Genomic DNA, 17,130 nt, shown 5'->3' on the forward strand with positions numbered 1-17,130 from the left:
AACGAACAGACCGTTTACATCAGTTTCGAAATCAGCCGGACAGCAAAACAAACACCTGTCTTCAGCGACCTTGTTAAAGCCACTTCCTCCTCACCCACATCCTTAGCAGGCAGCTATAACCAGTAGGCTGCATGTAAACTAGGAGTGCAAGGAGGAAGTGGCTGTGCAGCTGTAAGTCCTATTGCTGCCTCCCATCATCCCATGTATTCTGCAACGTGCATTTTAATATCGTTGCATGAGATAGTTCCTGAAATAAATGGGGCACCAATATTGATTGCTTATAGAAGCCAAACCGGTCTAGACTGATGACACTATCGCATGAGGATTCTGTGTATGTATTATTTTGGTGGGGTTTTTACTCTCCTTGTGAGTGTTATGTTTTGGTTTACTATCCTTGTGGGGACCAGAAGTAAAACATGGAACATTAGGATAAGTGAAGGCATTTTGCTGGTCCCCACAAGAGAAAAAAAAGGCTGTTAGGGGAAAATTTGATTTGGAATGGGAATCAATTGTTTTTGTCCCCACAAGTGAGAGTAAAACAAGGTATGTGTGAGTGTGTAACATTGTGTAGAGGGCGGGGTCGGGGTCGGAGTAGTTAGTGACGGGCGGCGCCTAACATGTTGCCCCTTCTTTCCTCCGCTGCGGGGCTGGTAGCCTGAACTTGAACACTGGCTGGTACACAGCGAGCCACGACCCGTCCGTGCCATTGAGCTACACAGTATTCTTATCAACTTGATCAATTAAGTTAGATTCCGATCGAGGGGTGTGGATACACCAGACAAACCTTGCCTGGTGTAATCAAACAGAATGTCCAGACGCAAACAAGGCAGCCGACCGCAACACCTGAGTGCAATTCAAGGTAAACTGAGATGAGGCTATGGCCATAGTTTACTAATAAGAGGTTGGCTATATGCATGTTATGTATTTTATATACGATGTATTTTCTATACGATGTATTCATGTTAAACGTCGCTTTTTTTGGGGGGGGGGGGGGGGGTCAGTCGGGCTTTGTGGGGTTATGCGCACCTTGACATTGAAGTTAAATCATTGATAAAAGTTATCAAATATATTTTTGTAAAGAGCTGATTTATATATAGGCTACACTCAGCTGTGCAACAAATGAAGTTTAAAATCAATGAAATGTGTTCATAAACTACACATTAAAAGGTGGCTTTAAACATAGGTAATGTTTTTTTTATTTTTTATCAGGGTTCTTTACTGGCCTGTCTTTATTTTCTTCTAGTTTTTCTTTCTGTTCTTTCTTTCTGGGGGGGGGGGGGCTGTTTTGAATTATCTCATTTTTTTGCCAACATGAACGCTTCCTTGTGGGGCAGACCGCGTGTTCTAGACACTGTATCCGTGTGACAAGGCGAGAGAGGAGAGGATACAGTCTGCCCTCACAACAACTCCACTGACCTCTTCCACTTTTATAGCCGTTTAGTCAAAAAAAATAATCTAGCCTAGATACCCCATACACTTGACTTGTGCGTAGGCCTATGTAGGTTATCATAAAGATATAGTTGTATATCAAAATAACAGGCTCTGCTTATTAAACCGCGGGTTCGTTGATGATATCGTGTTTCTTCCCCCGGTCACTGAGGGCAGGCCTTTGACAAAAACACTGAAAAATGTTAGAAAACATCTCTTTCTCTGTTACCCCAACGAAGACCAGTCGAGCGTGTCTAGTTTGACCACAAGCCTTGACTCTTCAATGGTGTGCGTGCAAACCGCGCCTAGCTTGTCTGCACAAACCGTGAGCAGCACTGAAACAGGAAAGGTTACATTTTTGAGTAACCACCGGTGAGCTACTCAGCGCGACTGTACTGTCTGTACCTGTCCTGTACTCGGCCTAGTCCGGGCAAGTGAAGCCGGTCCAAGCTTTAAGGTGTGTACACGACCATGTTGACTCACTCCCTGCCTCAACTCTCACAAGTCGTTAAAAGAGTGGTGAGGGCCAGTCCAACAGCTCAAACCTGACCAACGGTATTTAACCGTCCTTGTCTTTCTTTGGCTGTCTACTTGGGTCATATATGAGTCATGGACATTTTTTTATTTTGTAGCCTACATTTATGGCGCTATAATGAGAGACTGAAATTGGAAACCAGACTACATCCCTGAGAGGTGCTTAAATCTAAACCACACATTTCATTTTTGAGTAATCTCGTGTTAGACTCAACTGTCTTAGTGATAAATGATTCATTTGGCCTTCAAACCCTGAGTGACTCTGAACGCCTTCAAGTCATGGCCACTCACTTTCTTGCCGATAAACTGGTCAGTTCCTTGCCTTGGTTGTTTCTCTTACTTGAGTAGTTGATGGTTGAGAATGTGTTGACAGGTGTTTTTTCTTTCTCCCAGGCCTTGGGAATGGTATAATTAAAAAAATATATATTTCTACTCACAGCACCAATAGAGACAGGAAGCAACGGTGTCAGTGAAGACATGCAACTATGCAGCCTGCCATCTCAGTGAAAGGAGCTGTCAAAGAGTTAGTTAGGGGGAAGTGGTCAGTATCAGCTGACCGGAATAGCTTGACTGCCTCTGTAGCCCTGGTGGTGGGGTGGAGCGGGTGGGGTGGGGGGAAGTGGTCAGTATCAGCTGACCGGAATAGCTTGACTGCCTCTGTAGCCCTGGTGGAGCGGGTGGGGTGGGGTGGAGTGGCGCAGCATCGAAAGTAATGCTTTAAAAAACAGGGAGGGGTTGTTTTTCTCTGAAGGCCATATCAGCAGTTGCCCAATCTACATGGTGTCTGACCACCCACTGTCTCCCTATTGCTGTAGGATCTTACATGATGGACAGAATATTTAAGTTCTTTGTAGTTTCTATTTTCTCAAATGTTCTTCTTGACTCTCTTCGTCTTCCTCCCTCTGTCTTCCCTTCCTTTCCCGTATCACTCCCCTGCCCTAATTTCTTTTTCACTCTCCCCCTCTTCTTTCTCTGACTCTCCCTCACTTGCCTCTCATCTTCTCTCAGATGCCCCTGAGCCCTTGGACGCTGCCATTCCATCGTTGGAGGAGAGGGGGTCCCTTCCCCGGGTCAGGGGTATTGAGGAGGATCGTGACCTGCTGACCTGTGGGCAGTGCAGCCAGGCCTTCCCTCTCGCCCACATCCTGGCCTTCATCCAGCACAAACAAGGGGGCTGCCGCTCCCGGAATCACACCCCCAACACCCACACCCCTCCCTCTCCAGCCAACCGGACACAGCGACGCGGTGATGTCACTCAGGTAGAGGCTGGGTTCGTGGAGCTGAGGAGTTTGACAGACATGTCCAGTGGGGAGGAGCATAGTGTGAAGATGGAGGCTAACAGAACAGGTGAGTGCGGGCAGGTCGCTAATTAGTGACTTTTTTTGTTTTGTTGTTTTCTCCCCCCCCCCCCCCCTTCTAACAACCGTCCCCCCCCAGTCCAGCTCATTAGCTGGGCGTTGCTGTGCTGAGGAGGCCTCTGTGAGTTAGCGACGCGCTGGGGTAATTGTGTGGAAAGGATAGGCAGCAGTGTTTTGAGGCCATAGGGGGCCCCTGAGGGCTCCGGTGCACCTGAGCTCCCCTCCATCTCCTTGACTCTGTCTCTCTCAGGTGAAGTGGCCAGGTAAACACGTAGGGCAAGGCACCGTGCTCTCTGGCCACGCAATAACACGGCCTGCGCTCACTGGAGGACTGGCTGTGCTAAGCTGAGGGGGACAATGAGATGGTGTCACAACAGGCTGCGGTGTGGTCGTACTACCATTGCAACATGTTTAAAAGGATAATGTCACCATAGTTCTGACGTTTGCATGGCTTCTCGGTGCAAGTATGGGGTGTCCATCAGATGGGCATCCCGATCTGCATTTTGATAGTAAATAGTTGAGTGATACTTCCTCCCCTTGTCTCCTCACCAACGTCTTTACAGAGATGGGAGGAATGGAGACAAGTGAAGAACAGCGACATGACTATTGAGATGCACCCATGGTTTCCTTCCTTGTCTCTCCTACCTTAGAGGCTTTCTACTAGGCATCTGAAGCAGGACTATGTAGGCAGTAAGAGGGGACCTCACAGTATGTATAGGTCATGTATTTAGAAGTGAACAAGCAAGTACTCATTGTGTGTCTGAACCATAGAAATAGACTCTCTAGATTCTATTTACAGTATATGGTCTGAATGACTCTGATTAGATGAGCTTTAGGGCGGCAGGTAGCCTAGCTGTGAGAGCGTTGAGCCAGTAACCGAAATGTAGCTTGTTCGAATACTCAAGCCGATGAAAAATCAGTTGATGGGGCCATGCGCAAAGCACTTGACGCTCATTCGCACCAGAGGCGCCATCCTTCTATGGCTTATCCTGTAAAACAACACATTTCAATGCACCTATCCAGTGTGTGACAATAAAACATATATTTTTTTTTAATGTTTTGTTCATATGCATATTTTTGGAACTGAGACCCTTAGACATACATACGCACTCTTTCTCTCACACACAGCCACGTGCACTTCCTTCCTTTGTGTAACGCTCAGGGGACTGCTGCATGCTCTGTTTCCGTCTGTCCACGTTTTTCTCTTTCGGTCTCTTCCAGTCCTGCCTGTTATGTTTTCTCTCTCTCTCAACCTGTCTCTATCTCTAGGTCTCTCGCTGCCTGTTTTAAATGTTCTCTCTCTCTCTCTCTTCTGTCTCTCTCAACCTGTCTCTCTCTATCTCTTGGTCTCTCGCTGCCTGTTTTACATGTTCTCTCTTGCTCTCTTCTTTCTCTCTCAACCGCTCTCTCTTTCTAGCTGCTTTTTAAAAAAAAATCTGTCTGTGTGTAGGTTCTCTTCTCCGTGCCCAACGGCTTACACAACAGAGCTACCCACGTGCACTACACAAGAGCCGTATCTCCAACCAAGCAAAGCAAGATAACTTTTAATTCAACTTTTTAATAACGAAATGAGTCACTGGTGCATGAAAACGTGTATCTAATGTTGATCGCCCATTTTTTGAATTTAGATGTGTTGTTTAAATTGTTAGGAGGTATTTGTGGAAAAGACCTAGGTTGAACTATTGATATGTACACTACCGTTCAAAAGTTTGGGGTCACAGAGAAATGTCCTTGTTTTTGAAAGAAAAATCACTTTTTTTGTCCATTAAAATAACATCAAATGGATCAGAAATACAGTGTAGACATTGTTAATGTTGTAAATGACAATTTGTAGATGGAAATGGCAGATTTTTAATGGAATATCTACATAGGCGTACAGAGGCCCATTATCAGCAACCATCAGCAACTGTGTTCCAATGGCACGCTGTGTTAGATAATCCAAGTTTATAATTTTAAAAGGCTAATTGATCATTAGAAAATCATTTTGCAATTATGTTAGCACAGCTGAAAATTGTTCTGATTAAAGAAGCAATAAAACTGGCCTTCTTTAGACTAGTTGAGTATCTGGAGCTTCAGCAATTGTGGGTTCGATTACATGCTCAAAATGGCCAGAAACAAATAACTTTCTTCAGAAACTCATCAGTCTATTCTTGTTCTGATAAATGAAGGCTATTCCATGTGAGAAATTGCCAAGAAACTGAAGATATCGTACAAAGCTGTGAACTACTCCCTTCACAGAACAGAGCAAACTGGCCCTAACCAGAATATAACAAGTGGGAGGCCCCGGTGCACAACTGAGCAAGAGGATAAGTGTCTAGTTTGAGAAACCGGTGCCTCGCAAGTCCTCAATTGGCAGCTTCATTAAACAGTGCCTGCAAAACACCAGTCTCAATGTCAACAGTGCAGAGGCGACTCTGGGATAATGGCCTTCTAGGCAGAGTTGCAAAGAAAAAGCCATATCTCAGACTGGCCAATAAAAGATTAAGATGGGCAAAATAATACAGACACTGGACAGAGGAACTGTGCCTAGAAGGCCAGCATCCTGGAGTCGCCTCTTCACCGTTGACGTTGAGACTGGTGTTTTGCGGGTACTATTTAATTGTTTTCAATTGTTTTCTTTACTAAAGTAGTATTGCTAATGGTACTGCATAGGTGTGAACATACTATTTTTGTTGTTGTTGCAAGAGATGGCTATTGTATAGCCTAAGAAAGTAGCAAAAATGTGCAGAAAGTCGTTTTGAATGCATTTTATTGACGGGAAGCAATGTCTTGAGCATTTTTTGGCAACAGTGATATTCTTATACTGTACAATGAGGAATTCAACTACAAAATATTAGCATTTTCCCAATTTTTTAAACCATTGCCCCCACCCACAAGGTGTATAAACAACAACAATAAATATTAATAAAATAATAGATACAAAACAAAAACGTGAAGAACATAAATCAATCAACTCTAATTAGCACATGTAGGACAGTATGCAAGTGTGTGTGCATGGACTTTGCAGATGTATTTCTCACATGTGCAGCACACAGTTTGTTTTACAGTCCGTCTTTGGGGGGCAGAATTGTCATCTCCTCCTCTTGCCTGCCCCAGCTGCAGCCTCAGGCGGATCAGAACAAGATTCAGCCCCCTGAACAGCTTTCACAAGCGCTGCTGTTCGGGGGAGGCGCTCCCTTCTTTGAACGTGTGGGGTTACAAGGGCCTTTCCCAGCTCCTCCGGAACACTTATCAGGCATCCAGGTAGGGTTGATCTTGTTCCATATCACGAAGGCATTGTACGAGGACACATCAATGAAGTTATAGAAGATGACCAGGGATCAGCGGGCAGTCGTCCTCCTGCAGCAGTAAGTTCCAGTCACCTTGTCCAGGTTGTTAACGCCTCCTTTGTTGTGGTTGTAGTCCAGGATGATGGCTGGCTTCCTGTCCTCACGATCACTGATCTCAGCCATTTTGCGCAGTGTGCTCAGGAGGACCACATTCGTGTTCCTCTTTGGGAGGTAAGAAACTAGAGTGGTGGTGTTTTTTTATTTTTTTACATGCATCGAATCAGGGATTCGATCTTGCAACCTTTCGGTTACTAGTCCAACGCTCTAACCACTGTGTCTAGTGGGGTGGTGGGGGTGAAGCCAAACTTTGTTGCTAGGAGTGCAGGGGGAGCTCAGGCTTGTTCTTTCTACCTGTGCCAACCATGGGGATCTTCCTCTCCAGGAGCTGCTGGCTGAGTTCAATCAGTAGCACATGTAATCTCAATTTCGTGTGCGTCTCTGTGGTTTGTGTGGTGCGTAAATTATTTTATAACTGCCGGGTCAAAAATTTCCCTGAGACAATCTTTGTACCCTGGTGGTGTACAGCTTTCATGGAAATATGAACAAAGGCGATGTTTCACTTTTTCTAATATTGGGGTCACTGTAGGAAAAGTCATAACATTTCGAATTGAAAAAATGTCTCTGCTGTTGAACAGTGGCGGGTCTTTTTTTTTTTTACCCTTAAGACAACACAAGGGTTAAGTAACTCAAGTTAAATGTTTTGTATGTGGTATGATTTGATACAGCACGTGTTGTGCGTCTATCTAAAATCCCTGGTGATGCCAAGCCCGTTAATTTTTTTTCACATTACAACCTGTGTGTTGTGATAATTGCGTTGTTTGCTCTATAACCTGTTAGTTCATATGCCTTTGCGACTGTGGTATATGCAACAAGACCATAAGAAAGACTGTGGCAGAGTAAATTCAACCACACCTTTGTTTAATCAGAAAACCGGAGAGCAACCTCTGTCTGGTGAAGTCCACAAAACATATTGCATGTGACAGACGGTTGGTTACATTACCTACAGCATGGTCAAGCAAGTTGATGTTTACAACATTTTCAGACTACTAAACAACTATTGATTTAGAACCGCGGAGAGTTAGCGAAAGTCGCAAAGAAAACAGGAGCTGCCTGCACCATTTCAACATCATCAAATCCCCTATGCTATGACAAAATATAACATAAAACAATTTAGTCCAATCAACATAAGCTAAATATCATGTGGCTCGCTCTCTTGCTGTGTGCAAGCGTGCGTTCAAGTAGAGAGAACATGTTGACTCACCCTACATGTCGAGAAATGCCAATGCTATCCTCTTTCATGTTGACGAAACGGTCTATGACTCTGTCATACAGTACACACTTTATTTTTTGTTGTTGACCTAGGCTACTTGGCTAAAATGCTCGCTCACTAGCCTAACGTCCTTTTCATGGGCATCAATGTGTCAGTCCAACTAGTTAACACTAGCCTTCTACATCTAGCTACATATTGAACTTCCATCCTCTCAGACTAGGGGAACAATGTATGAATTTATGGTTGGATCAGAATCGCCGTTATAAATCATTAGCCAGTACGGAGAATTAAGTACAAGTCCAAATCCCTATCTCCATTCATGGCTAATTTAGGAAAGGGACAATTTTAGCTAGTTAGCTAGCCAACTGAGGAAAACGACACAACAATATATATTTTTTCTGTCTGTGTTTTTCTTTCGATGTGATTGGCGTGAAGCCCAATCCAAACTTCCTGTTGTTTTTTGTGGTTTTTTTTGGGTGCACCAGGACCATTCACAGTTGAGCTTACTCAGTTTAGCACAACACTGATTGGCTATTATTTTATACTTTTTTTATATAAAGGGAGGCTAAATGCTCGCTGACTTCTCTTGCATTCAATACTACTGGCGGAAACAATGTCATACTCTTTTTGACCAGACAGCATCAGATAGACGGGCTACACATACAGAGACAGAGGGGTGCTGTTTTGCTCGCTCGGCTGTTTTCTCCGGTGCGATACTGTACATTCAGCCTTTTGCGATTTTGAAGGAAAAATATGAAACAGACCAAAGATAAATTATTGCATATTTTTCTGGGTAGATGTTTTGGGGAAGCCTGGCTTCTCTTGGCATGTGAATATGTCTGCTTGAGGAAGATGACTCAAACTGAAAGAGCAATTATCCCCACAGCGGATAGGTGTCCCTTTCACTCTAGAATGTGTATGTGATGGAGAATGGAAGAACGTGATGGAATATAATAACATGTGCGTCTGTCTCCATTTATTTTTATTTATTCGACTTGTTTGTTTTTTCTCATCTCTTACATTATTCCCCCCCATTTCAACAGACTCTCGCTTGCCCTATTTCAATCTCCCCCCACACTCTTTTCTCCTCCCTCTTTCTCCCCCGGGAGAGGAGATTCTGCCTACTGCTCGTTAGTGCTCCGAGCCAATCTGCATTTTTAATTAGCAGTTATTGCTTCTGCTTAATATTCAAGTGCTACCCCGGGCCAAATGGGAATCCTTACAAAAAAAAAAGATGGAGAAGGAAAGAAAGAGCGAATGAGAAACCGGCTGGGTATTGTGTTTCACTCCAGGAGCCCAAGACAAAAGCCCCCCCTCGGGGAGAGATTTGGAGGGTTAGGGGGGCAGAGGGGTGAGGGGTAGGAGGATGGGTCTGAAGTACAATCCAAGGGGTGACACATTTTTTTGTGGCGTTTCTCGACCCTGCGCTGCGACATCCTCCTTTTTGATCTTTCTCTCGCTTTCCTCATCTCTTTTTTTGTTGTTGTTGTTGCGCTCTCATTCACCCCCCATAAATACACCAACTTCTCTCCTGCTCTACTCATCTCTTCAGGCTAAGTTAAAGGATGTGTCCACCACATCTCCTATCCTCTCCAGGCAGAGCGCAAGAGAGAGAGAGAGAGGGAGGGAGAAAGAGTTGCTTTCTTTTTCATCTTTTCTCTCCTCCCCCTCCAGTAAAATACAGAAGGATTTTGACTTCAGGAAACATGAAAGAGGCTTATACCAGAGTCGGCTTTGAACCTTTACAAAAAATAGAACTGTTTTCCCCCTCAATTTGAGGATCTTCTTTCCAATTTAGATTTATGCAGAAAGGCCTCATTTGTCAAGCAGGCTGAGTCAGTCCCTGATTTACATAAAGCCTTCGTTTTCTCGGTTCCGCTAATTAGCAATTTGCAGCTTAATTGGAGAGTGGCTCTCGGTTAAGAGACAATGCTAACCACATTTAAAACATTTCTCCAGATGTACTTGACTATCCATCTCCCCTTTCTGCTGGCCTCTGTCGTTCATCTCTCACCTGCTTCTGGTCCCATCAACAGCCTTCGCTATCTCTGAGTCCCTCTCTCCTTGGCTTCTGTCTCCAAAAAGGACGAGAGGCAGGAACAATGCATTTTTTTTCTATTTGAAACTCTGACTACCTTGTCCTGTAGACCTGAACCAGAGGATGTTAAGCACCGTCCCTCTTGCTGTGGTCACTCACTCTTCACCGACTTAACAGGCTTAGTTTCTCTGCACCTATGTACTGCCCTAACCAGAGTGCCTTTTTTCTGTGCCGTGTTCCTTTTATATATCCCAGTATTCTGCTGTCACCGCCTAGCTATCCACAATAGTTCCTACTGTCTGATATGTGCTGTTTTAATAATTAAAAAAAACTATTGAGATCCCTTACATTTTTCAGATCAAGGAAATGTTTCTGCTAATGTCGTCTTGGCTTGCTTACTAACTGTGTTTTTTTTTTCCTGTGGCAGAAGAGCCGTCCTGCTTTACCTGCCAACTGTGTGAGTGTGTGTTGCCCTCTGCCTGGGCCCTGCTCCAACACGCCCAGCACACACACTCTTTTAGTATCTACCAGGAGGACGGGGAGAAGGATGACGAGGAGAAGATGGGAAGAGGGCGTCACCAGCACTCCAAACCTGCAGCTACCCTGGATCCCTGTCAACTGAGCCACACCCTGGCCACTGCCTTCCACCCTTCCATTCTGCGTCTGCCCCGCATCTTCAGTCCTCGTCAGAACCGCAGGCCAGCTTCTCGGGCAAGCTCCATACCTTCCTCCAGAGAACGACAGGCCCTCAACTTCTGTCTGAGAGAGCTGGTTGAGGGCAGTAGCAACACCACCATCCTCACCACTGCTGGAGATCTGGTCACCTCTCCATCGCCGTCCCCCCCGGCCGCCTCTTCCTTCCCCCAGTTCGGACCCGCCCAGGTGGGGTTTCCCTGTGAGCTGTGTGGCCAGGGCTTCCAGTCCCTCCGCAGCCTGTCAGCCCACCGGAGGACCCACTCATGTGAGCAGCCCTATCACTGTGGCTTGTGTGACCAGGCCTTTGCCCAGAGTGGTCAGCTGGCTCGCCACATGAGGAGTCATCGCGGAGAGACGGGTGTGGGTGGAGTGGGCTACGAGGGGGTGGAGGTGGGGCTGGTAGGGGAGGATGAGGGGGGTCGGCAGGGGATGAGAGGGAGATTTGTAATGCAGGGGACAGGAGAGAGGGTGTTGAGTGGAGGACCAGGGGAGAGGGAGACCTCTGAGTTGGACCTATCCCAGTCCAAGCCTCACTCCCCAGGCTCTGGACTGATCCTGCTCGCTTCCCAGCCTGGAGGTCCAGACATGAGCCTGTTCAGGCTGTTCCAACCCCAGGGAGAGGTGGTGGAGGGTCAAGAGGAGCCCCAGCATGCGTCCCCCTACGCCAGCCCTTCAGGGGGGTCACTTGAAAGCGGAGAGACAGGGGGCAGCGGGGAGAGTGGCATCGCCAGCGGAAATTGCACCCCCAAACGTCCGGAGAGGGAGGAGAGGGCTCAGGTAGGGGGGGAGTGGGTGAGCGAGAGGGATGGAGAGAAGGAGTGGCTTGCAGGTGGGAACATCGAGGTGGTCCAGGAGTGGCAGAGGGAGAGTGAAAGGAGAGGAGGAGGAGGAAACGGCGCCATCAGCAGTAACAGTGGTAACAACGATGTGGGATCAGGGAAGAAGAAGAAGGAGGAGGCCTGTGAGTACTGTGGGAAACAGTTCCGGAACAGCAGCAACCTGACGGTGCACCGCCGCAGCCACACGGGAGAACGGCCCTACCAGTGTGGCCTGTGCAGCTATGCATGCGCCCAGAGCTCCAAGCTCACACGCCACATGAAAACCCACGGCGCCCACGGGGCCCGCGCCCCGTTCCTGTGCCAGCTGTGCGGGGTGCCCTTCACTGTGTACGCCACCCTGGAGAAACACCTGAAGAAGGTGCATGGGCTGAGCCATGCCAGAGTCGGGACCTACACCCAGGCCAGTGCAGCTGATGCCAACTGGGCCCTTGTCAAAATGGAGGACGGGTTGGTCATCAAGATGGAGGATGAAGCCAGCACGGACCAGACCGAAAGCAACATGGCTGCCATCGAGGTGGTAGTGGAGGCTGAGGAGAACCAGAAAGGAGAGGTGGATGGTACTGTCAGCCCAGTCGTAGTGGAGGATAGTGTGGGTGAGCTTCCTACTGAAGGCAGTGTGGATGTGGGCTTGGTGTAAACTACGGGACCAGCATAGCCGTCATTTCACACTTTTGTACACTGACTAAGACATTCAGAAGCACTGGCTTGGACTCTCAATCATTCCAACCACTTTGACCAACATAAATATCCATATAAATGTAATGAACCTTTCCTAGCACTCAACTGGGGATCAATTCCAACTGGAATCTAGGTACCACCCTGCTCTCCTCTGAATTCCCTATCTGTGCAATGCTGAGGTACATCACGTCTCGCCAGAGCTGACAATTAGCATATGCAAATCCACCTACTTAGACCACAGCACAAAATCCAGACATGCAATGGAAAGGTGGAGGGCAAACAGGACTTGAGAACAGGAAGTCATACCACCACAGTCCACCAGAACACAGGAAGTTGATCACTATGCTCCAGCAGAATATAGGAATTGGACACCCGTGGTCAATTGATTGGTTCACTCACTCAACATAATGATGATTACCAATCTGAACTGTCAAATGTAAAAAGGGTTTAATTGTTTTTATATTTTTTATATGTAGTGGCAAGAGATTGCGACAATAGTGAGGCTTTCATATCCTGTTCCGTTGCTTTGGTGACAACTGGGATGGTGGTCGTTTCACTCTGTGGATGAATGAAAGACTAGTTGTTTGGACGGAGACGGGGTCAAAGGGGAAACGAAGCCAAGCATAGATTGCCTGTCGTTTCTCTGTCCTTCTAAATGTGCTTCTATGTCACAACACTTGCCACTTAATGTAAAGTTTGAGGCTCACGAGGCCCAGCAGCATTGTGTTGTTGTTCTCTGTGTATGGATGTTATTTTTATATATGTGTATACGTCTCATCTGCTGATTTCCTGAATTTCTATGCATAAAACAAACTGCAATTTAACTTCATATGAAACTTGTGAATTTCTTTATTTTTGTGCTTGATAATTGGGGGGGGGTCTTTTTCCTTTGTTTCCTTTTTTTTTCTTTTTTCGCTGAACTGCTTGAAGCTTAAGCATGCATGTTTTGCTGCCATTTAAAATGTTTTCTGTTTTCTTTTGCCTGTGTGCTTTTAAAATTTGTCCTTATTTATGAACACTGCATGTTAGTGGTTGGCAAATGAAAAGTCTATCTACTGCTAAACTACAGGGTGGAGAGCTACAGTGAATGGCTTGTTGATAGGTGGGAGAGTTTTGTGGGTAACACCGAATGAGCACTTGTGTATGTGTCTATGTTTACTCTGTGTGTGTGTGTGTGTGTGTGTGTGTGTACAGGGGATTTTTTTGGTAACACTTGACTTGAACCTTCGGTCAAATGCCTAACTAACTACATCCGAAACATGACGTAACAAGTCATAAGCAAGCTGTTTTATGTGCATGGAAAGTGAGCCTATGCCAACAACAATTATGCAGCTAACATTTAGCTACATTTGCCATTGTGGCTGAGAACATGCTTTGAGTGACATGTCACCAACTAATTTCTGACTACTGTGATTTACATGATCATTATTGATGTCTATATACACTGATGGCAGGGAACCCTTCTTTTTGGACACTTTGAAAAACCAATTCTATGCTTTGTGTATGACATGTAGTGACAGGGTAAAATGTGAATGATTGATGAACATGAGCGGAGTATACTTGTTCAGGGACCAATGTTATGTACGTAAAATGGCACTCCTACATGTAGATGTCGTTGCCGTTTGTTATCATCAATTGACTGTATGCTGTATGCCTCAAACTCATTTTCCCAGCATTCCTGGTTTTCTCTGTCTGTGCTGACTGCAATGAGGCTAAACTATGCCACTGTCTTTTTGTAAACTTGATACCATTTTGTCATTGACCTGGTCATTAAAGATTTGAGGCAAAGTGATCTCGTGTGTGTGTGTGTGTGTGTGTGTGTGTGTGTGTGTGTTTTGGTCTCCGTGTAGGAATGGCGAACCCGCTCCTGAAGGTCAAAAGCAACAAACGTCAGACGGATGTAAACAAGCATAGAGGGTCCTTGATCCAGTGCTCTGACATTAAACATTCATAACTCGGGATGACTGGAGTCAGTCCACAGAGAAACGACCCGCACAGATCAAACGCCAATCGGAGGGAGTTTCTTAAAGGAGGTGACGTGACTCAATCTGTAGGCCAGTTGAACTTTACGTAGAAGGCTACATAGCCAGGGAATTGGGACGGGTATGAAGGCTACATATCCAGGGGAATTGGAATGGGACGGGGGCAAGCTGTAAGGTTTCTAGGGGTAGGGGGTACTGGGTGCCAGGGGGTTGCGCTCACGTAATTGCGGACTGCATTTTGGGGGCACAAAAATCCCTGCGCCAGCATCCTATGGCCATAGCCCTGCCCCCTCTAATGAGAAGGCAGCTCTATGATCCCTATAGCTCATTAACAGCAAGCCATTTTTAATGAGCTTTCAGCATGGCCGGTGGGAGGGGTGGGCACCAGATGCGCACACGCCCCCCACTACCGATTTCTATTGTGTAGGGGAGAATAAGGAGGGAATGAAGAGAACCAAAGCCGTTCACTGGACCAGACCCAGAGGAGTTGGTCTGCTCTTCTCCCCAAAGAGGGTCAGAGGGCAGGTACCACACAGGTGTGGGACAGGTAACCTCCTGCACTTCTCCCCTTGGACCCAGGACCCAGGGTGCCCACTCCTGCACCATTTGGTGTCCGTATGCACCAAATTACGTAAGGTAAGGTGGTACACAGCAGTGCAGTAGCCACCACGGCAAATGCTTACCTTCCCACCCCCAACTGGTCTTTGTATTCCTGCCAGCCACCTCCAGTCCACACCTCTGTACCGGAGCAACGATGACCAACCCCGACCCTGCTCCGTTCACACTGGGTCAGCCAATCACCTCTCTGGACTTTATCAGCCACAGGCCGTCGGCCAATAGAGCAAGGCAGGGTGCGGGGGAAATCATCAGCTGACCGTGTGTGTGTGTGTCTGACCAGAGCCCAGCCCTGGGGCGGCGGTGGCATGGACTTTGAGATCTAATAGCCGTGTCTCAGCTCGACAGAGAAGGCTTTTGTTGGGCCAGGACAGGGAGAGGGGTTATAGGAGGACGGGCTCATTGTAATGGCTGGAATGGAATTTATGGAACGGAGTCGAACACATCAAACCATGGGACACCTCGTGTTTGATGTGATTGACGTTCCATTTACTCCAGCCATTACAATGAGCCCGTCCTCCTATAACTCTTCCCACCAGCCTCTTCTGGTTGGAAATGTTTGGAACATTTAATGTCTTACCTGCAGTAAAATGGCCAGAAAGCCATCAGGGTTGTGCAACGAGCTTCCTGTGTGTGTGTACAAAATACTAACAGCTGAACCAACTGAAGTGTTTATAGAGCTAGCAGCACCGTCACGGTTACCTTCCCTGCCTTATGGCCATGCAGTCATGGGATTCATTCTTGATATTGTCTTTGACTCTTGTTATTAGTATAATCTCAAGGGGTAAACAGGGACACATTGTCGTATTGATAAGACATCCAATTCTGAAAGTTGCCACGAATAGCCCAGACAGACATGCAGGTCTGTGATACACTGTGGTATTGTATGGGGCAGGCCTGGAGCCACAAACATGCCTCTACCTTATATTAGAACTAAGGTTAGGCTTTCTCATGTAAAAAGCCAATTAACTTCTCTTAATTATATTTAACGTCTGCCATCCAATCCTCCTCCCCCATGACTCCCTCTTTGCCTCCCAGAACGGAAAAGGGGGGTACAGTTTAGAAGGCAAGGCAGGGGTGAGGGTTCACACCAAAGGGGTGAGGAGAAAGGGGAGAGATGCGTTTGGGAATGAATAGGCTAAGCCTTCGTTCCCACAACCTCCACCTCCCTCCCTCCAACAAAGACCACAACGTGAAACCTAAACCCTGGAATTAAACTCCCCCGCCGTCTGCCCTCCCCTCCATCACCTAACTCTCCCAGTGAGAGTGTGAGAGGATGGGTGAGAGGCGACGCGGTCCCAGCCGTCAATCCAGTCTGTGCCGTTCAACACCTCCACATAATGAGCAGGGGGGAAACAATGCATTCAGATGGTGTCCATTCTTCAAGGGTTATATAATGATATTGAATGGCTGGGGAGGACCGTATGAGAGTGGCCTTGCCGGGCTTCTATGGGGAATAATCATGACAAGGTGGGAACGCTGTGATACAAGGTTATGATAAAAACAGGACAGGACGTCTATTGATGTCTGCCATTTAGGTGGTGCACACAGCAAACCTCTAGGATCTACAGGATTTCAATGGACCCAACTGCCTTTACACTGAAGCCTGACGTTCACCAAAATGGCTAATATTACCAGCATTAAGATGTGAGTCATGTCCTCGAGTACAGTTTCAGTGAATAGCCTAACTGAACATCTGTGTCTGCCTGATTCCCTTCAGTGAATTGTAGCCTACTACACTGATCGTACGTCATAGACGCCATCGTCTCCATCTCCCAATTCATGGTTTACGGCTCGTACTCTTTGCCAGGACCCACAGTGGTCCAAACCTTGCTTAAAACTTGGAGCGTTTAAACGTTTTCTTTATTTTCACTATTCGTCACGCCTGTAACGTGTCATGTCTTTTTTTGCTCTATTGACACTGAACATATTTGCTGAAATTCTCTTTGGAGTACTGTCATTTCAGTGGAAATTCTCATTTGAACCTCTTCCACCCACCTCAATACACCCTTATGACCAGCATAGAGAAAGAAAGAACGTGATATTCTAACCCGCACCTTCAGTCTCATTCCTCCACTAGCTACCTCATTAATAAAACCTCCACTGCCACCTCCACCCACTCAATAACAAGCAGTCTGTTAACACTTCCAACGCTTGACACACATGACCATGTTCCCTCTGCACCTGGTTATAAACCTCTCTCTCTCTCTCTCTCTCTCTCTCTCTCTCTCCCTCCCTCCCTCCCTCTCTCCACACCTGAGGGCCAGTCACAGGGTCATTCTAACTCCCCAGCAACACATGAGAGAACTGGAAGAACTAGCTCCTCTGACCCCAGATCCATCCTTCCAGGGTTCTGTGACAGA

The 17,130-nt window shown here is 46.6% G+C and overlaps 1 protein-coding gene across 1 annotated transcript; it reads left to right on the forward strand.

Moving 5' to 3' along the window:
* Nucleotides 1–221: 221 nt before the first annotated feature.
* Nucleotides 222–13,962, forward strand: znf296 (zinc finger protein 296). The gene is made up of 4 exons (XM_036961461.1): nucleotides 222–331; nucleotides 655–859; nucleotides 2,971–3,309; nucleotides 10,385–13,962. Exons 2-4 carry the CDS (start codon nucleotides 808–810, stop codon nucleotides 12,127–12,129), a joined length of 2,136 nt encoding a protein of 711 aa, XP_036817356.1. The 5' UTR covers nucleotides 222–331; nucleotides 655–807; the 3' UTR covers nucleotides 12,130–13,962.
* Nucleotides 13,963–17,130: the final 3,168 nt, after the last annotated feature.

This window comes from Oncorhynchus mykiss, chromosome 24, assembly GCF_013265735.2.
Source record: "Oncorhynchus mykiss isolate Arlee chromosome 24, USDA_OmykA_1.1, whole genome shotgun sequence".
Lineage (NCBI taxonomy): Eukaryota > Metazoa > Chordata > Actinopteri > Salmoniformes > Salmonidae > Oncorhynchus > Oncorhynchus mykiss.

Coding starts and splice junctions, on each gene's coding strand:
- znf296 (XM_036961461.1), top strand. CDS start 808: ATGTCCAGACGCAAACAAGGCAGCCGACCGCAACACCTGAGTGCAATT. Junction 860..2,970: donor ACACCTGAGTGCAATTCAAG/GTAAACTGAGAT, acceptor ATCTTCTCTCAG/ATGCCCCTGAGCCCTTGGAC. Junction 3,310..10,384: donor GATGGAGGCTAACAGAACAG/GTGAGTGCGGGC, acceptor TTCCTGTGGCAG/AAGAGCCGTCCTGCTTTACC.